The sequence below is a fragment of the Bombus fervidus genome, chromosome 1 (assembly GCF_041682495.2).
Source record: "Bombus fervidus isolate BK054 chromosome 1, iyBomFerv1, whole genome shotgun sequence".
Classification (NCBI taxonomy): Eukaryota; Metazoa; Arthropoda; class Insecta; order Hymenoptera; family Apidae; genus Bombus; species Bombus fervidus.
In genome coordinates this window covers 17646969-17673041 of record NC_091517.1, presented here as the reverse complement: position 1 = coordinate 17673041, position 26073 = coordinate 17646969, and the positions used below count along the sequence as shown (strand labels likewise).

Sequence of the window (26073 nt, the reverse complement as noted above, 5' to 3'; positions counted from 1 at the left end):
TCCTGCATATGCATAAACGCGTATTCAAAACACGCTCGTATGTACAAAGTCGCACTATGGTATCCCGTATTTTGTATGAAAACAGGATACCACTGATTTCCGCAAAGAACAAAAAAGGCTTCTATTCATTAATATCGAATGGAATTCAGAGAAAAATATCGATCGCGCGCTTCATAATCATTTACTATTTTGGGTGTTTTTACCAATGTTAAAAAGTATCGTTTCAATGTTCGCAAGTGAGCAAATCTTAAGGAACTGTTTCAGTTCAATCGCGTACGAAACTACGAATCTTTACATTAGAACACAAATATAAATAACACGGATTCAAATTCTTCTGAAATTCATCTTCTATTTGGTATAATTCCATCATCCGCACGACTATAATCTCTTAAAACTGAAAGATTGCTCCACGAGGCATAAAGACGTCCGTTACGCAACTTTCCAGCCAAACATCGTTTCGCCGCACCGCAGCCTACACGTCGAACCAGTCCGACGATATTAATTCCTCTCGATGCGAGAGCATCGAACGTCTCGCCGTAGTAGATCGAGCGTAGCACCCGATTCGCGTGCGTGTACCCCTTGCAGAATCGCGAAACAGAGAGAGTGGACTAAGTCTGTGAGAAGAGAAGTAAGGAAAGGAGCCACGAAGGCGGAGAAGAATAAGGCCGACACGCTATCGTCGCTGCTTCCAGTCACGGGCGAACGAGAAACAGAGACAAAGAGAAAGAACGGCAGCGGCAAGAAAGATGGATGTACGGAGAGTTGGTGGAAAATGGAGCGAGACAGTGGAAAATCCTGAAGAGAAAGAGAGACGGCAACAAAGGTGGAAAAAGGAAGGGTAGCTAGAACGCAAGAGGCAGAGAGATCGGGAGGGAGTTGGTGGATTTTGCGAGCACAGAGGGGTCGGGGGTGGCGCCGCGGGCCGCGCCGTCGCCCAGCATCCCTCGTTTCCACCCGCCCACCCTCGCGAAGGCGCACCCTCACGCCGAGAGTATCTGCTAGTCATACGCTGGCCCGTTGCGAGCCCGCCGATATACCGTGCCTCTGTCGCTCGCTTTGCTCGCCTACGTGCACGCTTTCCTCGTTATATCGTGATTACTGCGTGTCGTGTTGACCCAGTTAAAGCGCGCGTATGGTTGGTATCGCGGTTGCCTCTCGACGTCTGTGCGTTTTCGCGAAGAATTTCCAGAGAATTATTATCCGAAAAAACAATATCGTTATTTAACTTTTTTTTCCTGATACAGCGGAAAGAATAGTGGTCGAAGAGTGACTTTGCGTAAGGCGTTTAGCCGAGGCTGACGCGGACAGTTGTCGCCTAAGTTTGTCGTGCTCGATCGGAGACCGGTGGAGAACGAGAAACACGAGTGGCTCGTGCACCGGAGGGAAACGAACGCGAGGGCCATCGGCGCAGCGACACACCAAAGAATTCTCCTCGAGCCACTCTTACCCACATGGTCTGTGTTTTGCTCCACCACCCTCCTCGTTACTCCTACGTGGCTCCCTCTCTGCTATTCACACGAGCGAGACTAGCTCGCGTGTGACAAGGACACGCGAACATCACCTGGTCTCCTTCGTTGAGAGAGATTGTTGATTGGTCCTGCGGTGTGTATATTTTTCGAGTGCACGCGCCTCATCGAAGGCTGCAGGTGCAAGGCTCATCGAAGTGTGTTGCTGGCACTTCGTTCTACTCACGGGCTAGTGCTATGCATACCGATGACTGTGCGAAGTTGCCTTCGTTATATATGAGACGCGTATGTTGATGTAGTCACGCTGGAATCATCGAAAACATTGTGCTTTCGGTATCGCCGCGGTAATCGGTTGCTACTATCATCGATAAAACCCTTCAACGTCGACGTTTGGATCGTAAACACTCATCGTGTTTGTAACGCTCGATTATTACGCGAAGGTACCAAGATCTATTGGTTACGTTTAGCCCGTACGTTTCTAACATCGAAGGTGCATCATAGCCGAAGGTGCACTAAGAAAGTCGCACATTGTTAACGAGGCTACTAGTTTCTGATCGTGGCGGACAGTTCACGGGGAACTTACTGGTATGTTGGTGTCACAGTTGTAGGTGATTGATAATAGAGGAGAGTTTGGAACAGGGCAACGGAGAGTAGAATAGAACAGCAGGATACAGGGGACGTTGAGGCGGATACAACAGCATTTCCATTCCCCGGTGGACTAATCTGTTCCGCGTCTCGGAGGAAACGGTAATCGATACGATGGAAACGTTCATGATAATAGGTATCTGCTTCCTGTGCTACGAGATGTGCAACTTGATCAGACGTCACGCCATACCGCAAACGCTGGAGCCTCGCCGCTCGAACCAAGCTTCTGCAACACCATCCCCGATATTCTCGATTTCCCGCAGGTTGCAGAATCGTCCAGGTGAGCACCAGCATTAAGTCGCAGGATGATCCTTGTCTGTATCTCTTTTCCTTATACCAAACTCATCATTCGCGTGTGTCACTTGGAAGAAACAGCAACGCGTGAGATAAAAGTAGTGGAAAATCTTGAAGAAAGCCATTTAAATTCAAGAAACAGCGACAACGATCGTTACCTACCTCTTGTTAGAGGTTCGAAGTTGTTTAAATAAATTCTTGACTTTTGGATGGTGGGATATCCTAAACGAACCACTTACAGGAGAAGATTCTGAATCACAGCAAGAAACATCCCTAACGATTTCAAGTTACGGCCAGTTGTCAGAGAAAATTTAAGCAAATTCTCGTGGTTCATTTACACGGACATTTACACGGTTCAAGATGTTCGCGTGATCTTAATAAAGCGTAGAGTATTTGTCACGCCCGAACTGTGACGGGACGTCGTGATCTTGGAGAACGGGGCTAATCCGAACCGAAGGACGGAGCGGAATTCGCGCTCCCCTGACAAATGTACTTGGACATGATGGAGCGCATTCCGCGTTCAATCGATAGAGAGACGACATAAACGTGCGACGATCGTTCCTGGCTCCGTTTATCGCGATCAATGAGATTCCGATCAATCGAACCGAAGAAACCTTCGTGTCAGTTATCTGTTTGAAGGATCGAAACTCTGTGTGCGGGGTGTCGAATTGCTTGTTAAAATGCGTGCTTGCGCGGAGTCGAATGAAACCTTTGAACCGCGTGGACAACGAGAATTCTCTTATTGCGAGTGTTTCTCGAACTGACAGAATCCGGATATACCTTCCACGAGAAACAAATTTCATTGGTTTATCGTCGAACGGATATTGTGGAAGGTGGAAGAATTTCGGTTGAGGCACTGGGAACTCGCGATTTCACTGCCTGTCTTCGAGAAGTAAACTCGGAGAAACAACTTCCTTTACGCTAGGATAGGTACTGCTTGGTTCGAGGCGATTATATGAAGATGCAGCACGCGTCAACGATCCGTGAAAACATAAAGAATCAGAACCAGAGTTTGGGAAACACGGAATCGAAAATGTTCTACGTTTAGTCGGTCCCGTACTGCGCTGACTTGAAATAATCGTTTGTTATCGAATGTTTCGATATTGATTGGAAGTTATCAACGATAATGTTAATGTGATCGATTGATCTGTTGAGGATTTCAGAAAATGACAGATTAGTTCGGCTGTATGAAGTTATATCGTTGGTATATACGTATGTCTACAGTTCTGAGTGTATCAGTTACATGTTAAGAGAAGAATAATTATTGAAAGATATTCTGCTGATTGGAGTTTGAAGAGGAGGAAGAGGTTGGAACGTGCTCGTTGACGAGCGGCTGTTGATCAAGTTCAGGTTGAACGAAGAAGACACGACAGACAGAATCACGAAAATTGAAGAGAGATGGACTCGTTAGAGCGACTGATAAGCTCCGGATCGCACCAGCCAGCCCTGACGGCCGCCACGAGGTCGCAAAACGCCTTCGTGCAGGCCAACCTTTGTTCCGTGATCGGCCGGAAGGGTCGTCACTTGACTGGCACGTTTTGCTTAACGGGAGACACGATGGAGGGCATAATACAGTGTCTGGTGTTCCTGAAAGCATTCTCGGTAAGAGGATCTATTGTTTCTCTAGTTTATCCGTTGTTTAGCGTTGTTTGAATCTGCGTGTATAAGTAAGATAGTTTTCTACTTGATAGTTTTAAAAATTCACATGTTAAGTCATTGTTTATGTAGTTAAAAATCCGAATTTTGTTTATTGGAATTTTGATAATAAATGTTTTAGGTTCGATAGACTATAGTTTGCAAGTATTGTGTGTTGAAAATATAATAGATATTAATTATCATTGTCAGGAACTACACTAAATATTTTGTAGACCTTTGATCATTAAAGCCCTATAAACAATATAGGATTATAAACAATATTCTACATTCTGTCTATCAAGAAACTAAAGACAATATTTCAGTCGATTTACATCTTGACAAAAGTCTCTTGTTCGTATAAAATGCGGCAGAGAATGTCAAAAAGTCGAGAAGTCCTTGGAAAGTTTCTGTGATGCGAATAGCTCGGCTTGTTCGAAAGAAAAGGATGTCAATGTGTAGGCAACGTTTGCGGAATACCGAATACTGATACTCCAGAAAGCTAGCTGTCTATTTAACGAGCGTACATGCAGACAAGGAACAATGTCGAAATTGTTTAACCGGATATTCGAGAGACGTCTACTTGGCGAGAGAGAGAGGGAGAGGAAGTGAGAGAGTATGTACCAGTGAAAACAATAATGACAGCAATACATGCCGCAAACGCGCAGCTGATACACGTATACTACTTCTCAGAAGTATATTAAAAGAATTAATTAAAAGTTATTCAAAGTCTCTGAACTTCCAACATTTATGCAAACAGTGATATTTGAATAACAATATACACAATGGCTACGATAAGTATTGGTACACCATTGAATTTATCATATCGTTTGCATACTAACTAATTATAGGTTCAAATAAAGTGGCTCAGGAAAATGTTTATCATTGAAAACGTTTATATATGTATTGTATGTGTTATATAAGACATTTTGAAATTTCATTATCACTGTAACGAAAGATGACTGTTATGACTGTATTAGTGAAACTTGAATTTAATCTAAAAGTGTATATAGGAGTTTATACATATGGAAGTATTGGCCAAAATTTGTATACTCTCACTGGTAGTTATTAGTAACGGTATATGATTTACGTTATATATGTATATGTATATGTATACTTTGATTCGAAGAGAGTTTCCAATACTTTGCTACTGGAAAGTAGGATTAAATTTTGGTTCGTTCAAAGAGGCTTTAGTTTGTATCTCTGTTTTAACAGGATCTGTATCTGTTTCATACAGTAGGATATTATTGCTTTTCTGAATTGGTTGACACTCCTCTTCCATTTTATAAAGTTTACTCACTTTTATTACATCCTTGTGATTTTCAAAATTTTATTAGATTTGATATTATTTCCTAGTATCCCGTTGATTGAGTGTTTTTTTTAAATCATATACGATTTAGCATTTATTACCTAAAATCTTTAATAATTTTGGAAATCTACAGAAAGATGGACGGTATTTAAGCCTATCATAATATTGTACATGGTCCTGAAAAAGGACACAGCAAATACTACGTAAAACACTATACATTTCAAACTTGACTTTCAATGCGTGCCAAATTGAACTTCAAAAATCTGCAGGGCACCGTACCAAAATCTCTTCTCTCTGCAGAAGCAGACTTTCAAAATTGCTGCTCGAAGTCTCATAACAGCGTTCAACGACTTCCAATATGTAATCGTGCTCCTTATTTTCAAACACTACTACCAAACTCAAGCGTCTCGCACTAGGATGCACATAACATCACGCTCGGCCGGTTAAATTCAATCGAACGAAACAGCACCCGGTCTGAACGAACCCCAAAAACGTCCTCGATCTAATACACCCTCAAAGGATGCCTCGATGCACTGTTTCGCACGGAACGTGTGCACACATTCGCCGACAAAGGCGAATCCTCTTCTTCGTACTCTACAAAGATCGACCGGACTTTACGTTTGCGAGACACTTCAATCTCCTGCCCTTTGAAGGTCTTCTCTCCCAGCGTTTGATATCTCGAAACGACTTACCTCTACTTGCTTCTTACGCGAGGATAATGTACGAGCGAGCTTCTTTTCGTTGACAAAACCAATTGTCCCCAAAACGGAGACAAATCGAACCTCGAGAACTCGCGATTGATATCCACGAAAAACGCATCGTCTTCCTATCGTCAACGTGCAAACCACTCGAACAAATCGCCGACGTCAAGTCTTCGATAATGAGAATTCGGTGGTGCACAGAATTATTCGGGAAAGTCGTGGGAACGACGTTCGATAGGGATAAGGAGATCCAGAGTGAAAAGAGAAGAATCTGGGCACTAGCGATGGAATTAAACACGCATTTACTTCGTATCTCCTGCAGATAGTCATGTAGATGACAGTCGGTGTCTCATTATTAGACTGGGAATTTTTATGCATTTGAAATGTATGAAATATTCACATGAAACAAATTCCTATTTCGATTCCAGTTTTTTAGTTATATTCATAAAAATATGAAATCGCATAAATATTCGCGGTCTACTCGTTACACCGCTAATGACGTTTCACAGTGATTTATATAATACGTATAATACATGCGTAAACATTATGCTACGTGTTCCAATATTTTCATAAGCCACTGTATAATTTCCATTTTTCCAACAGCTCCTCAATTGAAGAGGTGAAACATAAATTCTTATGAGTAGTAATCAAATCTTCCAAAGTGGAACTTTCGTACTAGACTTGAATTTGTGAGTACATATTGAACTTGATCCCATTCCAGTGTTTTCGTTTCTCTACGAAAGAAATTTTCTATTTGCGCTTCCTGTCTCCGATCCCAGAACCAACTGGGTCAAAGAATTTTAATCGCTTCGCTCCGATGCAAATTGCGCGCGATCTTTTGCGCGGAATAATTCTCGACCGAAAGCTAGCCGAACTAATTTCATCGGATAACGGGCCAGAACCAGGCTTCTCTTGGGAATCCCTGGTACCGGAAACCGCGCACCGATTCTCGCGTTCTTTCGTTTGCACTCGCGGCAATTATTTTCGCTCGCGATAAACGGTTAGAACACTCGCGGGTGAATAGATTTGCAGTTAATTGCTCGATGGTATTTTTGTTAAATTTGAATGTTGTTTGTCGAGTTCGATGGCTTGTATAATGAACGGCGAATGGAAAATCGATTCGAATGACGAATGATGAAGTGAATTAACTGTTGGTTATGTTAAGTGATTTTGTCGAATTTATAATGTTATTTCTTAGTACTTTCTAGAAAAGGTAGATTTTGTGGTTGATAATTAACATATCGTTGACCGACTAAAAGCATACCCATGTTTGTACACGGGATCAATTTAATTATTGAAGTATAGAATTGTGGAAATTGTCATTATAACAGTAATGGGTAATGTGTATTAAATGTTATAGAAATTTAATTTTATTATAACGTGATGGCACACGTTAATTTTTGCATAGCATATGTAGTCAGTCATGTATTAGAAATTTAAATTTTGCTAAAGATTCATTGCCACTTAGTTGATTTTTAGAAAATATCACTGTTTAATATTACAGTTTAGTTAAATTACTGATTAATTATTTACTCATCATATATTATATATTGTTATATAGTCATTATAAATTTAAGTGTATTAGTTTATAGATATTTTATGATCCTCAAAAATGTATTTAATATTCTATATTTTTACTATTAACCAGTTGTAATTTTACCTATAATCAACGGCTGTATTTATATCACGAACGGTTTAATTGAAGTCGATAATGATTATTACTTGGATATATTACGAATGGAAATTAGATATCGATCATCAGTCAACGTTACAATAATATCCACATAAATTTCGAGGATTGTAATGTTGCCAATATTATTCTCTGTTAATTTTCTAAATTGTTTGATTTCGATCGAACAGTGATGATTATATATACGCACGAATCTATAATTCTATATTTTGTGTAGTCAACAATAATATAAATTTAAATAATTTTATTAAATTTCGAAACAAAATAAAAAATGTTGTATGTTAAAATATTCTTCATCATAATCAAAAACTCATCTGATCTATACCTGGGATCTTAAGGTGGAAACTAAATCTTTGTGGAAACAAGAACGCTCAATGGAAGCTTGAAATATGGATATTACAGCTGAGAAGTTTTTAGCGTTAAGTCAAACATATCATAGCAAATTTCTCTTGAAAGGCTGACACGGACGAGAGACGTAGAGAGGGACACGATTTTTAAACACTTTCTTCGACCCTCTGGTTCTAACTCGTTAACTTTTCGATTCTCACTTTGCAACGCTTTAAAGTCTGATTGCACACTTTTTGGCTTTTTCACGGTTTTTCATTACTTTACCGTGCAATTATGATAAATATATATGTTGGTCGTTCAAAATTACACGTTACTTCTTGATTGACGTTATTCACTACATCTTTCCTAGATGGTCGTTGCAATAAACATGAAAGAATGTACACATTTGAACTGTTTCGTACAATTAATTATAATGTAACGCGCGTAAGTTACTGATGAACCGTTATACATATAAGGGCGTGTAATCGGATGCAAGTGAACAGGAACTAATTCTTTATACAAAAATAAATTAAAAGTATGAAATAAATTTTTTCGCTTGATTCTGCGCAATTGCTGTCGAAGGAACTCGATGTTCTTCATGAGCAAGAATACATTACGTATCAAGACGTATGCTGCGAATGAGAAAATATCTCAAAATGGCGTTTGATTTGTACCAAATACTGATAGATATTATAATTCTCATAACCGATACTATGTGTTGAAAATTAATTCAATTAATCTGGTATCAAATTAACAATCCCATATCTATAATTGCGAAAACACTCGACTAGAATTGCTAAATAATGAAAATAAAGAACCCTGTAAGAATCCATTCGATCTTCGCTCTTCAGTTCCTGAAAAACCTAATCTCAAAGTTCCATTTATCACGAGACCTGGCTTAACACGACGGTGAAGCTTCCTCGGAAGAATCTCCGGTGTTTTCATCGAGGGCCTTTAAACATATAGCCGCGGTACATGTATTTTGTAGTCTATCCGTGAGCGACGTCGTTGACGATGGTCGCGTTCCTCCTCGGTCGAGTGGCTGGCATTCTTCGTTTCCTTCGCGCGGCCGTGACGAAGGGTGCGACGAAGGTGACGATAACATCTCGACGAGAGGAGGCTGCCTATGAATTTTTATCCGTTCTGGCCGTAGGCTACGGCCGGCTGAAACGAACGAATCGCGATGGCCCCCTATCAAGAAAAAACCACTTACCCCGGCGAGCTCGTTTGACGATCAAAGTTATTGGCGTGGTGACGTAACGAGGGTCGGATGCGAGTCTCAATGGAGGTTTGAGATGATGCAGCGAAAGTCGAACCTGTATTTTGATGGCAAAACATTTTGTGTTGGGGAAAAATTAACGCGTTTATAATCGATGACATTATTAAGTTTTTATGTTAAAATGAAAGCTGAGGGAAAATTAACACACAAAGAGGACAATAAGATTCGTACGCAATAATTTACTAACTAATAATGTTACTAAATCGACAAGTTACAAATTAATAATTTGTAAAATTTGGTTTCTTTTGTTACCAAACTTGCTACTATTACGTAAAAGAATTTATAGGACTTGATTTCTTATAATTTGCGATTTGTAAAATTTCGCTAATAATATTAGTCAATTGTACGAAAACGTCCTAATTTTTTGCGTTAAATTTCATGTACATTCATATACGGTATTATTTCCTCATGGGTATTTATTACTACGCGGTTTTATGAAAAAATTTTGAAAAATTTTATGAACGTAACTTTGCTTATTTATGGAGAGTTTGTCGATAATTATGGATCACCGATAATCCAGAATGCACTAAATGCATTAAATTACATCCGATCGTAGACTTTCCAAACGAGTATCTCTCGTCAATCAAGGGAGTCCGCCCGCAATATTGAGTTATGAACTTTCCACCGAACCGAAGTTCTAATATCGTAAAGTAAATTTTTCTTGAAATCCTTCCGTCGCAGCTCTTGCCCTCCTTCTCTCTTTCTCTCTCTCTCTCTCTCTCTCTCTCTCTCTCTCTCTCTCTCTCTCTCTCTCTCTCTCATCACTCTGTTACGTGCAAGTTCGTATTAATAAAGTTCTCGTTAAAGGGTCGACTGCAGGTGGTTTCGTGGTTTAACGTCGAAGAGGTATTAACGTTCATCCGGATGTGAGATGGATGAATTGTGAGATGGTTTTTGAAATACTGACGTCTGCGAATTTTTGTTCGAAATTTGTTGTTATGCTTACGCAATTATTCTCTAGAGACGAAATTATCTTCTACACGATTATAGGAAACGTAATAACATGACGGACATCCTATTCCCTCAATTTTCTCCTTAATAAAGTTTGAATTGGAAACCGGATTAGGCGAAACGGAATTAAGGGAAACAATCGTGGAACTTCGACGTAAACCTCCGCGGAGATAAAGCGTATCCCTCCGTGCGGGTATCAAGAAATAATTCACACGGCTATTATCGAACGACAGCATAGCCCGCTTTTCCGCAGGAAAATCGAATCACTCACGGGGAAATCCCCAGTTTCGCATGCTCGCTCGTTGTTTATTTAAAATTTCGAGCCGCTCGAAAATATACGGCCCATCCTATCGAGCGTCCCTTCAAAATCGCGGTCGACTACCCTCGTCCAACCCCTTCCACCTATTTACATTTGGAAAATCAAATTCGCGTTTCATGGAAATTTAATCATCCGATATCGCGGATTACTACGCGTGACAACGCAAGCATATCCGTGCTAAAGGGATAGCGACGATGATGTTACTGTTGGGGTTGATCGCACGTGGATTGATACTCGTTTTGAGGATGTTATAAAGGGCTCTGCATTTTAATGGCAGTTTTTTTGTTTACTCGAAATTTGCCATATATTTTGAGGATTTTTAGGATGGATACATTTTTCCTTCATTTGTAATTAATTTTAATCTGAAGCGTGGAGTGTGCCTTTTCGTTATTTGCGCTAAATTTCTGTTTTGTATTTCTCGATTTTTGTTAAAACGGTAGCTTGAGAATTTTATAACAGACGTTTACCAAAGGAGATAAAAGTCAAATGTTTCAGTGTAGATATATAAACTTAAGTGGTTTTTAAATAGCCGGAAGTTTAAGAAATAATGGTCAGGAAGAGTGATAAGTTGAATCTCTAATGGGGCGGAGAGAAGCGATAGAAAATTCTCTTTAGCAAATGAGGATTATCTCCTTTCTCCATTCTTTGTAAGAAATAAAGATTCGTCATAGGTCATATTTTATGACGAATTGTTGAACTACAACAGCGACTAAAAGTTTGGAAACGTCCAAACTCCACCTGGATATCATATTTCAGAATCTCACAGTATCACTCAAAAATTAATCAAAATCACACCCAATCTCCAATTTCCAGCTCGCAAATTGCTTCAACTTCACCCTAGTACGTACCCTCATAAATTCACGAACTCATAAATCGAACGAAAGAAAGAGGACCACAACGAAGTTCCTACAAGATGAAAATCTCTCTGGTACGACGATCGAAGAACGTTAATTACCTGATCGCGAGGGTAACTCTGTGAGGTGTCCGTTCAAGATAATTAAAGGAGTCTGCCTTTGTAGCGCTCTAGCGGTCTCGCGGTCGGCTCTTTCTTTGAGGAGGGGGATAGAACCACTGTCGGTGACGAAACTTCACCGATATTTTAGCCTCTTCGAGAGCAAGGGAGACAGGGGAATCTGCTACTATCCCGTATGCGGCCAAAGAGACGTTATTTCCCGATCCCGGTCGGATGTGCGCATCTGCGACAGCCGTTCGTGTCTCGGAGAGAATACGCTCTCGTGTCTTCGAGACTTGACCTCGTTCCAGGTGTTCCGCTAGTCTATCTTCCTCCCTGTTACTTCCTCTGTCTCTCTGTCTTGCATGCTCGTATCCTCTGCGGGGCGTTCTCGTAATAATAGATTTATATGCATAGCTTTCCGCGAGCGGTACAGGTGGTTCCGTACCTACAGTACCTCGTGCGTGCAAACCGTTCCACGAGTTCGGTAATGCAACAGTGTAATAATTGTATTTTAAATGGCGATACGCTTGCGTGTCACGAGGAAATTCTATCGTATCTTTCTGTATTTGTCGGCTCGACGCTCTCCAACGACGTTTGATTATCGTAGAAATGACGTAATTCGTAGCTCGGTGTGTCATAAATGTTGCGATTTAGAGGATTCTTAGTTGGGAGTTTTGTTGGAACGTTAAAAGGAAATGCGTGTACAATAGCTATGAAAAGTATTGGCACATCATTGTACGTATTATAGCATTCGCACTATATTTATTGTAGGAAAAGGTCATGAACGGAGAAGAATGAAAATTTAATGAAGGTTTCCAATACCGAAGACTGATGAAACCACTTGAAATCATCCGCCACTGTATTTTGACGTAACACGCCAGGAATGAAACTGAGACTCGAGTCCTTGGCACCCAAGAGTGACGAAAAGCAAATTTTCTAGCTCAGTGACCTATATGATTTTCTCATCATAGGTATGACGGAGGGTTTATGCATTGTTAGAAAACTCCACTCTTCTAGATGAATAGCTTTATGAATTTATACGGACGATAATCGGCTTTTTGAAAATCCCCTTGCTACTCCGGAAAAAATTCCTAATTAAACACAATAGTTACAGGTTGTCTTTTCTGAAAACAAAGTATCCCAAACCCGTGAGTTTAGCAGCTCTAACGTTAAAATGAATAGAAGTAGAGAGTGAAGACGAATAGCGACAATAAGAAATAAATAATATTTTTCACAGATTTCTAGAAAGAATTACTTTCCAACCACAGTGCTATTCGTAATGCGCTGGAGCACTGTCGTCTCGTTGAAAGGAGCAAAGCTTACCGCGTGAAGCTTCTCCCTGTCGCGAAGCAAGAAGCTTAAATCGTCTCAAGTCCGGGAAAGCTTCGGCTAAAGAGGAAGAAAACATCTGGTTGGTTGGTAACTTTGATATTTTGTAAATATCGTGATTACTGAAGCGTTTTTCGCGTGACTAATCCCAACCTCTACTTACACGTAATTGATCGAAACTTTTCGCTGTTGAAGTCTTTTTATGGATTACGTGTCGAGCGTACCGATGACTCGATTCGAACTGGTACCCTCGGCTAGCAGTGGATAGAGCCAACTCACGAAGAAATATACGCGGGTTCGATAGCCTGTTCGATATTCAATATATAATTTAATAACGTAGCTGTATATAGGTCAAACGTTCTTTCTCTAACCTCTTTCCTTTTCCGCCTTTGCATTCCCTGACTTTCATGTATCACACATCTTGTCCGAATGTCGGAAGTCGTGTGTGTTCGATAAACCGAATATTTCACGGTGTATTTGTCGAGGATGGTAAGAGAAGAATTTGATCGAACGATTTGAATCCCAGCCGTGTTAACTTCTTTGTGTATGTCCGAGATTAATGAAACGGTGGCTGTTCGGATCACGATCTGTGTCACTGTGTCCATGATGATGGATTTGTAGTCTATTTATGCTGCGTTTCGAGATTTTTTCTCGCTTCTTCTATATTGTGAAATGTTACTCTTGACTACAATTCTTGCAAATTCTTCAAGTTTCTGAACATTCAATTTGTTTAATTTTCAAACTTTGTAATTTTGAAACTTTAAATTTTTATTGACCTTCCTCCAAATCTTCAATCGTGGTCTATCGGCAAAGCTTCCCTGTTATTTCCGGTCACACATCGTCGTACATTGTTCGTTATCGCTTAGTTCGTTTGTTTGCTATAACTCTTTAACAATGCTTCCAGCGAAATATATTTGTATGACAGTTTTTTTATTTTGCCTATGAGATATACCGATAACGTTTGGTGGAAAGAAACTGAAACAGCCTGTATAAACGCATACGTAGATACTACAAAAGTCTCTTTCTTTTTCTCTGGTTTTCTTCCATTGTTTACCATATTCGCTTGAACTCTACTTTAAACTCCTCTGTCAAAGCATGCTGACCGCCCTCAGGATACTCGAATCTTTACACGTACTAGCACAAATACGAACATCTGCACAAAAACCCTTCGCTGCCCTTTAGCCATGTTTGACTCACATACGCAACTCACGGATCTTTGCTTTTCAAACATCACAGTCATTTTAAATAGTATAAGGTCTTTGACTTCTATGATACAATGTTTGAGTACATACTTGTTGTCTGTACCACAGAGAAGAAAGAAAAATGACGAAATATAACGCAATAGCTTTGAAAGATACGCTTTCGCTTTGGATAGAAATACTGTAATACATGTAATAATTTATTATAAAATTTAGCAAAAAATATCAATTGATAGGAATAATATACGATTAATTATAACGATTCAATCGCAGAAAATGAAAACATTTCTCATAACACCGAATTCTCTCCATAGAATGATCTTAACTTCACATTTGTCTGATATATCATAAACTTATATTACTGTCGTGATTAAGCTACGGAGTTTTATGCGTTTCTGAAAAATTTAAATACATTAAATGCATATAATATGTAAAAATATGTAAAGCATCCTAAGTACAGTACTCGTTATAATATTTACTGCGTAAAACAAATTTCTGGTTAGATTCCATTTGAATTTCCATAAGCATCCGTAGCGTAATCACGACATATGCACTCCTTTACTTTCTTGAGAAATATGCTCAATCATGATGTATTTATACGTCTCATTTATGCGATGACTTCCATTTTATTTTCATTAATCTTCCTCCAGTTCTACCTATGTAGGAAATTAATGTATGGTATTCTCGTACTAATTCCTTGTCATTGCAGTATTAATTAAAATCTCTTCAATCATCTCCACTCGTATAAAATTTGTCTGGCCAAACACGTTTGCATGGCATTATGTGGTTTACTCGTTCCATTTTGAATTCAAAATTTCCAAGTCGCAGCGAGACTGTTTAAAAATCGATCGACCGGCATGAATGAAAACGCGGTTGAATCGTGAGGTCGTCGGTGCAAGGCAAATAGAAATGAACGTCGAAATTTCAGGCACCGTGAATGCAGTTCAGGAGCGTGGCGTTGTTTTTACTGGGTAAACGACGACGGACGACATCCACGGTTTCATTTAGCGGATGCGCAAACACCGATCCGCTGCCAATAAACACGGCCGGCTCTTGGTGGCTGGCCACTTATGTATTCAAAGCCTGTTCGAATTCCGCGATGCTTTCAATCCGGCTTGTTCGCAGCTTTGGAATGCTATCTGCTCGCCTTCCGTCGAGAATCCGTCTATCACCAAGTGTGCCATGGATAGATTATGTTAAGCACTTTGTTACATTCTCGACTAAAAAGTCTTGAAACACCTCTTGCTTCCAAATCTAACCAATTGAAACCATCATTTCAATGTGATTGCAGTTAAATTACGAGCGTTGCATATAAGTAAATAGATGATAAATGTAATGTCGTTTGAATCTTCATGTACATGGCAATTAATTTGTTTCGTTATAAAACGACACAGAAATTAAACCAACTAACGAACCTGCTCAATATCTTCACTCAGCTCGCATCGTCGTGTCGTCAGTTCTCATACGTACAATAATAAACGCGCCGATAAAAAAAGAAACAAAGAAACAGCGCAGTGTCGATCGTATAGTCGGTCAGCGTTCCACAAGTTTGCTCGACGAATTGTGTCATCATACATATCTCAACAACAGCTTAGAACATTGAAATTCGCCCGTGTAAATTTCAAATGCTAGATCGTCTAAGAAGTTTGATTTTTAATTGGAGACAAGTTCGATCGCGCACTTAAAGCAGATGCGAGAGCAGTAATCAAAGTTCGACTCGCTATGTAGAACCATGGTCACGCAGCTGACGGAAGCGTAGAGCGACGGAAGAGATTAAGAGGGATGAAAGGTGCGCGTCTTAATTTCAGCACGCGCAAGTGCGAATCGAGTGCTCATTGCTTTTAGTGAATTCACCGATCGTGGAAAACGCAAACGCCTCGACAGATCTGAATCTAGGTCCCTAAGCTTTTGACGCTCGACGAACCGTATCGGCTTCTTCAGTACCGAACACGTTTCACGCTTTTTCGCCCCCCGCCCATTTAAGCAAAAGCAAGATCCGTCGAGGAGACACGCGATGGAAATTGCCTCGCGAGATTTAACTTTTAATAATTTTTAACCTGCAACCCGGAAACGCCTTCAATCTGAATCTCTTCTTGGGGGATTTATGAAGCGGTTATTAAATTTGTAGGGTGGTTGGGTCCGCTGTTTTTAAAGTGAATCGGTGTTTAGAATGAAAAAGGCGGCTATCCTTTTTAACGGGACAGTTCGGGTATAAAGAGGATTAAGTAGGGAGAATTGCTGTTTAAATTCGGGTAAATTGACTGAACTGAATGATGATTTAGGTATAAACGCTTTGTCATCTTTTTTTTTTTTTTTTTTTTTTTTTTTTGTAACTTTGTTACGTCTTATTGTCTCCTTTTTTAATGTGAATAATTTTCTAATATCTCGCAATAACTACTTCAATCTGTATACATTATTTCGAAATGTCAGATTTGTGTAATTTCTGATTTCGATAAATAATTTATCAATCGATAGTTCGTTTTCTTCTTATAACCATCAGTAGCTTTCTAGAAAAATTGCTTCTTCATATCTTTTCTTTTCTAAGTGAAGGATGAAGACTCATAAAGTAAAAAATTCTACGCGAATAATAGTAATTTATCTTTCTTGGTATAATTCCCTCCTTTAAATCTGACCTCTTGAAATTTTCATTCACGCTTATTCATATAACCCGCGTCATGTTGCTGTAAAATTTCCACGAGTTGACGCGAGCCGTCACAATGTAATAACATTTAACGAAGTTATAAGTTTGAAAATCACGAACTTCTAGATTGCGTAGTTTTAATAATTTCAAAGTTTGACGCAATTGGTCGGTAAGCTCGATTACTGAAAAAAATGCCCGTGAAAGCTGAGAAAAAATTACAAAAACTTCTTTTCACACGTAATCGTTCTTATTCCGCTTGTACCATTGATTTAATAATACGTGATATTACAGAGTTATGAAGAAATTCTTAATTAAAAATTAAAGAAGAAATTCCATGTTGTGACCTAATTTTATTATTAAAATTGAACAATGGAGAACCTCGATATACGAATTTAATAAATCCTCGTAACACATTCAAATTCACCACTGAAACAATCGATTGGCTGATAAACCTTTGCGCAAACCTGATTAAGCCTTTGCGAGTGAGTAATAGCGTCACGCAACAACAATTTTGTTGGAAATTAGTCGACTATATTCGTTATCTGCAATTTATGATACATTTCCACTTTCCTATCCATTGTTTCTGAATAGCTCTGGTATTTGGTAAATTAATTCGTATAATACTATTGCAGTAGCTTCCGTATAAATCTCAATATACATATGTAGATGGTGTCCTCATACATAGATTCATACAGATTTTATGTACAGCAGTTTGAAAGAACCTTGATCAAAATTGCAAAAAAGAATTCTAATGGCAATAATAGAAGTAATGAACAATGAAGAAAAGAGGAATAACGGTTCCATTGAAAGGAAAGAAAGAAAAAATTCCAATATTTCGTTAAATTCCCGCCATTAAGCCCATCAACTGTTGTATAAAAATTTCTTTTGCATTTTTACTAACTACAGAGATGTACGAACGTAACATAGATATTTCTAAAATTCGTGTATCGAATACTTTGATATGACGGACTACAAATCGAGCAAGAAGAAAGTCGATAGAGAGAAAAAGAGTGAATTCACGGCAGCAAACTAATCGAATGAAGCTCGCATATTTCGCTTCTATGGGAAATTCCTTTTACCATTCTCGTGGAGATACACCGCAGATTTATTCGTTTCAACGGAGAAAAAAGTTCGGTGCGCCCGTGAAGCTGGACCGATGATTTTTCATCTCGAAAGCGGTTTCGTGTAATGTTCTCTCGGTTCTCGAGAGAACACGCTCGTTTCCGAGCGAGTCGTTGCCCTCTCGCGGTCGGCTGCCACTCGCAGCGAGTGCTTTTCATCTTCGCGGACGCAAACAAACCGCGGGAACCACCGCGTTATTAATCTCCGGATTATCAAGTAGGCCGCTCGAACGTCCGACTCGGAGAGTATTTTGACCAAATTTTGCGAGATTCTGCGACGGTTCTATGCTCGGTACGGATAAATCCGCTACGATTTGATGAAAAATACTACCATCACCTACTAATTACTTTTTCAAAGAGAAACTTGTTGATCCTACGTAACGATGGAGAAGTTTCGCGCAATAACTGGTAGAAGCGGCGAATGAAATCTTTAGATTCAAACTTTTTCCATCTTTAGACGAAAAATTCTCTGATAATTAATCCGATCTATATTGATTAACTGGATTTATTAGATCCAAAGGATAATATTAATAATATCCTGTATGCAAATATATATAGTTGGTACACAAACCTACTACGAAGATTACTTGGTACACGAGTCTCGTTATTGATTAGTGGATTTATTAAGCGCATTTCACTCATGTTGATTCAAACGAAAATCACGTGTGCGAGAACGGTAGTATTTATACGATATGAAGATATAGTATTAATGAAGATTAACGAGGTAATGGTGCCATTTGAATGCCAATTAATTGATTAATTAAATCTGCCTGTTAGAAACTTCATTCATTAGAGAGAGAGATGTACATACCCATATATGCATATGCACATGTAATCATACTCTTGTGGACATAATAATAGCCATGACTATCCCCTTATAGAAAAGTGTATTACGTACATTTCATACATTTTTACCCTTTGATTTATTTCTCGTAAATATCGTACATATAGAAACTTAGAATACTAAATCGCGGATATTTATATAAATTCATATTTTCCATGTATCTTTTATGTAATTGAAAAACTGAAACATAGAAAATTGTTTTATCTGTTAAACATTATAACTTATATCAACTGCATTCTTTGCATTTTTTGAACTTTCAAATTTCGAATCTCTCGAAATGCGATGTCACTAAAAAATCTAAAGTTTCCTTTCCACTTGCACATCCACCATCAAACAAAGGCGCCTTTGTCGCACCCTAAATCGTAGCTGGTTAAATCTCAGTGGCCGTAACGACCCAATTTCGCGATTCCGGCCCTGTCGATCCATTGTTCTCGCCCGTTTCGTGGCTTCTTCGCGCGGTGAGTTTAACCGTCTCTCGTTCATCTCGTGGAAAATTGTGGCTGCTCGGAGTCGCAGTGATTATTGTAAACGCGGCTTCAACGAGAGAAACTAGGTCGAACGAAAGAGTCGCATCATCGATGGGATTGGCGGACGACATGGTGGTGGCGCCGCAATGGGAGCTCTGCGTAGATTTCTGTGTCTGGGGGCCAGACTTAATTACGGGAGGCGGCGCGTACAATAACCAGACGAGCTCTCCGATCGCAAATATCACATGGCCACCCGCGATTATTAATGCACAATGAAATATGCGTTCATTAGTGAACGTTTTGGAATTGAGTCGCGCGTTCTTCCGGTTAATATCATTTTCGAGCGTGGCGCACGGTAGGGTTGAACCTATGCATGTTTCGGACGCTTTTGGTATCGGGTAAATGGGGGATTATGGTAACTGGAATAGTCGAATACTAGGAATTTCGCTACGATAATTTGATTCCAGGTGGCTGAAAGAAAATACAGTGGTGAACAGAAACATTGGCAAGTGTTACATTTTCTTATAATATCTCACGTAAATCTGTAAAATTTCAGGTTCCTTGGTCAATCTTTTGACTATGATAAATAGTAGTTTTATTGAATGGATAAATAGAATTGAACATTTTAGGTAAAATCCAATATTTGACCTATCAACATTAGATAAACTGTATACATTCTTCTCTTTCGTGGTGTGCAAAAAGTGTGAGAGAAAACCAAGATTGTTACTTTGTTTGGAATGGAAAGAGCTATAAAAAGGTACGATATTTTCATGGAGTTTTTTTCCGAGGAAATAAACACTGATAAGTAACCCGGAGGTATAACGATGTCGTTGTAACCCTCGTAGCGCGCCATTTCTTTCGTTCCTTAGGTCATCTATAGGAAACTCGGTCTGAGGATTTAACTTTTGGGGTGGACTTAATTCATATACATTACGATTTTTTCGAGCAACGGTTGCTTTCTTCCCTCGACTGTCTTTAGTAATAATCATAAGCTTAAATGTGAAATATCTTTTCACGTTTTCTAGTTTGTACTTTTGTCACGCTTTGGTTAACTTTTGTTAGACACTTTTATTTACACTTTATTCTTCGAGATGTAGAATTTTTTGCTGTAACAGCTTCATTTTTTATTCATGATGTAAGTAACGAAATGTTTCGTTATTTTCATGAAAGCTCTTTGGCCTCGTTTATAATGTAGTAGTTTTAATAACAGCTTCTATATAGCTGCATTTACGATACAAAATTAAATAGATATTATCTTTGAAATACATGCATACAAAATGGAATTTTTATACAGTTACAAAATATAAACCCTTCCGCCATTATGCGCATGAAACGTTATTACTTTTTAAAAAAAGCTATATTCTCACGGAATTGACTTCCACGGTTCATAAAATCTCCATCTATTGCCAACAAAATTAATATCGGTGTTATTAAATAAAGTATTAAAATACGAATGGATTTGAGGATGCATTTGAATGGATATGGAGATGCCTTTCCTTCGACAAATTTGTTCCAAACTTAATGTCAAAAGATATTAATAAAATGAATAATATTAATTTCATCCACGTACATTATCAATCCTATATCATCTAAACCTCTGCGATCTCTTCATAAACGCGTTCTAATCAGGGATGATCGTCAATTTCATAGTTTTAGCATCGATGGCTTGTTCTTTTCCAACGCGACAAAGGACCTTTTGAATTTTAATATTACTACAGGTATCCGACGGGTAATTGCGTTCATGCTGGCCGCATATTATAACGACGTGCATTATTAACCTGCGTGCAGCCGGTTGATAAACGCGTAATGGCAGTTATTTGTTATGCGGAGAATATGTCCGCGGCAGGATGCAGGCCGCAAACATATCCGCACTGACGGAACCCGGCGCGGTCGCCCGTTAATAAGTGTGCATTTCGACTTTTGGCGCCACGTGATCCGCTTCGTGAAAACGCGCCCAAATGGCTGATAACAAGCCCCTGCTTCCATTTAATGCCTGACCAGTTCGTGGATTAATTCAATTAGCTTTCAATTTTATGGCGAGACACGTGAATTATAGAACGAATAATAGAAGTTTGATGTGATTATAAAATTATAGCGTGATGTGATAGCATAGTACATTAGATATGAAAATATATTTAACAATAATATTATTACAGAACAGTAATAAAATGGCTAGAAAATTTCAATTTGACGAGTTAAGTCTAATAGTTATAGCTAGTAGCGTATAGATATATTTTGTATATCGATAAGAAGTACTAATTTTTTTAATTTCCTCTTACGATACGCATTAGCTCTGACGTTTCACTCTATGGCCCGTCGAAATCTTGTAACAGTATATTAATTGCCAATTTTCTTAAAACTCGATTCTTCAATAACTCTTTCAACTTTTCAACGATTCCTGTAAAAGGAAAGCAAATTTCAGTATTTCATCATAATCTATGTTATCTTCAAGTATTATAAGTAAAAATGGATCTTTATTTCCTTTAGTATCATCACTATTTTATATAGCACTATATTAGTATCAAGTACTAACGTAGTTGCGTTGTACTGAAACCATCGATTCTTAAAAAATTATTGATTCTTCCTTCAAATTCATAGGATAACGTTCTTTTTCGTTTACTAGGATATCTAGAGAATTTTTGGAGCGTGTGATTGAATTCTACCGTGGTTAAACGAAAACGTTCGCAGCGGTAAGGACATGCAAAATTATTCGGGCATATTGGTCCCTATGAGAACGTTTGTTTGTGTTTTCTTGAGCGTATTTACCCACCTGTACGCGGCCTCTGTTAATGATGATACTTTGTGAGTGCACGTAAACATCCCGCGCAATGAACGTTTATTTTCTTAGCGTGCTGGAACCTGGAACTGTGTCTTTCATCACTTGAAACACTACCATCGTTTTTCTAAGTGCATAAAACTGACACTTCTCTCTGGATAACGATTCATTTCGATTTAACTGGTCGAATTAATTATTCGAGAAAGATTAGATTAGATTTTCACGGTTTCATAGTTTTATATTAAATTACAGAGTTTCAGTCTTTAATTTATGAAACGTAGCGCTCAAGCGTAGCAGGTCTAATGCTTCCAAGGTATACTACGAATATTCGAAAGATGTGCATTGTTTTAACGAACGTGCGAATCTGGACAGCGAACTTGTGAGCGTTGCGTGCGAATATGGTGTGCGAACCTGGCTTTAAAATGTATTTTCACGTTAGTTTGAGACTTGATATTTGTTTGGAAGTAGCCAAATTTGTAGAGATAATGAAATTATTAATGTGACGGGATTATAGGATATTAATTAATACGAACATTTGCATATAACATTTGTTCATTGCGAAAATATGGTATAAATTATTAAAGCTCGAGTTTGTTTTAGCTGCGCTGTCGTATTTCCAAAACCATCAGTCCTCTTCATGTAAATTTAATTACTTTTAAATAATCCGTAATTAAATATGCAAATAATGTGATAAGTGACAGGAGAATATAATCATTTGTCATATAATATATATATATATATATAGAATTATAGATAAAATTGTATAACTCAAAGAATAAAATAACTGTAACAAAATATGTATTGAAATAGCTTACAACTAGAATTAAAATTATATAATTTAAAAGATAAAGCGAAATAGAGCTATTTTTAAAAACTAATCCTATATAGGGGTATAGCTGACCCCTATTCTTTTAGTTGTTCAGATTCTATCGAGTATGACGGTATGCGAGATAAATTCCACGGTACACAAAAAGATGTGATCGAGGGTTTTCTATCTATCTACAATAACTATCTTAGTATTGGGATCAGGGTGGAAGAACATATAGTCCGGGTGTCTCAATTTATAAAACACATGATCAAGAAACGAAAGGTTCCGGGTTCATAGATCGAGTAATCTGAATAAGCTACGAACATTGCGAGGGAAGGTTAAATTTAACCTCAATTTTGTTTGAAAGGCTTAAGGTCGGAGTCTTCGAAGCGAAATATGTCAAACAAGAAAGAGAGAAAGCCTGTGTATATAGGCTGTTACTTAAAGTAATTGTTTTAGTATGCAGGAAGAAGGGTTTTATATGTACAAAAATTTGATGAAATTCCTTTCTGTTAAAAGGCTTTCCGAGGTAATTGAAATTTTTGCATCCTTTTACTTAGGTATATCAGGTCTCTTCTTTTATAACTCTCTTTACTTTCTTCAATTTTATGTAGATAGAGGTGTATAAGTGCACGAGTAAATATGTTAACAGAGTAGCTGAAGGAAGTGAAACAAGGGATGAGAATTTGAATTGTTGATTAAATTATTCCTTCGTTAGAAACTTGCTTAAATACGAAATTAAAAGGATACGGGAAAAATTAATTTTAAACAAATAGATAGATTTTATTTTTATAAGATTATTAATGTTATTTAAAAAAAAATGGAATGATTCCAAGAAAGATAAAATATTAAATGCAAAAAGTAAACTAGTGATGAATTAACTTATATGGTACTTTTTCATTAACATACAATGTTGTCTAGTTTGTACAGCTATGGGTTGTGTATACATTGTATACGTTATTTGCAATATTTTAACTTGCTTACTGATATTATTACGACGAACAAGAGAATATTCATTTGATGAAGAGAGGTCATGCAACAAAAGTGTCCTCGCAATTGTTTCCAACATGCACGATCAGTAACAATCAGGTTAGCAACTTCTGCTAACCTTCGCTCCAAGAACGTCCCTTATTTCCAAAATACAAATTTCTCTGAATAGCATCCGAAATGGTTCAGGCTGGGATTGTTCATCGGAAATAAACGTGTCAGGTCCCCGGATACGAACTACTGAAAATACCTCACGCTTGGATTTCTTGCGAGACAAAGAAAGGCACGAAAAAAAAAAAAGAAGAAGAAGAACGCGAACGAACCGGTACAAAACATTGTCAAATAAAGGCGAGACGTCTCTAAGCATCTCGCGAGCCATTTTATTAATGAAAACGGAATGCCCCATTTTATTTCGACGTGTTCGCTACATCGTTCGACATGGATGATGATGGCCCCTACTCGTTCGGACCATCATTCGTTGTATGCCTCACGAAACTGGTACAATGAACAGGCGCTGAATCCATCCGGTCCTGATGAAGATGTGCGGCCAATCTCAGCCAAATTGCATTGATAAAGATTACACGACATATGTCAGCTGAAATTGCGTAAGGAATGCGGCTATTCGACCGACTACCGTGATATACCTCCACCGATTCCTCTGACCTCGTGTCTGAGATTAGTATCGCGCGCCGGCTTATTGAGACCCTAAGACATAGCTCGACTTGACAGAGTTACTCTAGGATAAGGTTCCTTTTTTGCGAAACGGGGATAATCGATTGGTCAATTCTTGCCTTTTAACTGCCTCTTAGGTTATCTCGTACGCAATTTGATTTTTGTGAGAGCTGGGTTTAAAATAAGGGAAGTTCTTACTATGGGAATGTTATAAAATTGAAAAGGGGAAAGTTAAAGAAATACACAAAGCAAGGGAAACTGATTATTGATCAATAAACTAGAAACAACCTATTAAATACTATTGTATGTAGAAAGATAGCTTCAGTGTTCTACATTGTAAAATTGAGCGTATAAAGTGCTAATTTCAGGAACAGGCAAGATAAGCATTCTGAAGCAAATCTTTATGATCGTTGTTACAGTTCCAATGTAAATTTTACTCCCTAATTAATATGTATACTATCCACTCTGCATATTCGAAGTAATCCCTAGTTTCAGTTATCCTATGAATTACCCAGCTTTACCTTTAATGGTGAATTACAATTTTTTTTTTTCTTTCATTATTCCTTTATCTTAACAGTTACTTATGATACAAACTTACACATGCTTACGAAAGTATTTGAACTTTTAGAAGACTTTTATAGATATATTATCATATAATGAAATTTAACTTATCTAATAAAAGTTTTGAATATTTCGTATAATACACATAATATATTCATAAAAGATTTCCAGATATATTCAAATATTTTCGTGAACCTGAGTATACGCAGTGGGATAATTTGCAACTGTTCCACGATTTTCATGGTAAAAATTCAGCTGGCATTGTTTTAAGACGATTATACAAGATCGATGCGTCTGGTTCCGGGCGAACGGTCGATCCAGGGACTCATCAGCCCCTTAATAACTTCCTTTAAACGCGCCACTTTTAAGAGAGGCTGACCTTATCGTCGAACGAACGAAATTCGAGCGATCTCACCTACAAAGGATCTTGTTTCCCCAACCCCATAGTGGTCTAAATTTAAATGGGTTCACGGGAACGTTGTCATTCGAGAGTGTATTTCGATGGAAACTGTTACACGCAATCGATCGGATAGAAGACGAGCTTTTCGACGAGAGAAAAGATTAACGCGTGCATCGAACGATCCGAGCAGGAAATTTCATTGAGCAGTTCGTTTCAAAGAGGCGACTGTTTCGCGGAAAAGACCGTGTTTCATGGAAATTATTTCCCTCTGTTTGTCGAAACCTTTGTGAAACGCGGGCGACAAATTATATAGGTATTGTACGATGAAATGAAACGATTCTTTTGGGTATTAAGCGAAATTCATTTCCGAGAACTGAACGCTGCGAGTCTTTTACCAAACCTTCGATAATTTTGGCTTTCTACTGCTCGGAATACATAACTTATCGTACAAATTATTCATGAAAAAATTATACTATAAAGAAGAAACGACAGTGTAGTCGAAAGAAGTTCCTTTGCTTTTGTTTTGTTTTAATATTTGTTGTAAGTAACATTCTTCTTCTGGAATAATTTGAGGGATTGAGAATGTCTGCGAACATTTCAACGTATTTGATCAGTAGTCGATCGAAACTCGAATTCTTACCACAACGCCAAGTCGAGATATTGGTTGCTTTGCAAGTAGAGTAATTGGAAATTTACAGTT

At 38.3% G+C, this 26073-nt stretch overlaps 1 protein-coding gene across 21 annotated transcripts in view; it reads left to right on the top strand.

Moving 5' to 3' along the window:
• Nucleotides 1-26073, top strand: part of Rg (A kinase anchor protein rugose) — a 414732-nt gene that overhangs the window by 176581 nt on the left and 212078 nt on the right. For 3 of the 21 annotated variants that reach the window (XM_072006229.1, XM_072006277.1, XM_072006167.1), the window contains exon 1: nt 1026-4007. The exons of 17 other annotated variants lie outside the window; for them this stretch is intronic. In XM_072006229.1, coding sequence (XP_071862330.1) covers nt 3804-4007 — 204 coding nt within the window. In that variant the 5' untranslated portion in view covers nt 1026-3803. Of the gene's footprint in view, nt 1-1025; nt 4008-26073 lie in introns of those variants that run through there. One more of the 21 variants, XM_072006326.1, reaches the window with a different exon arrangement.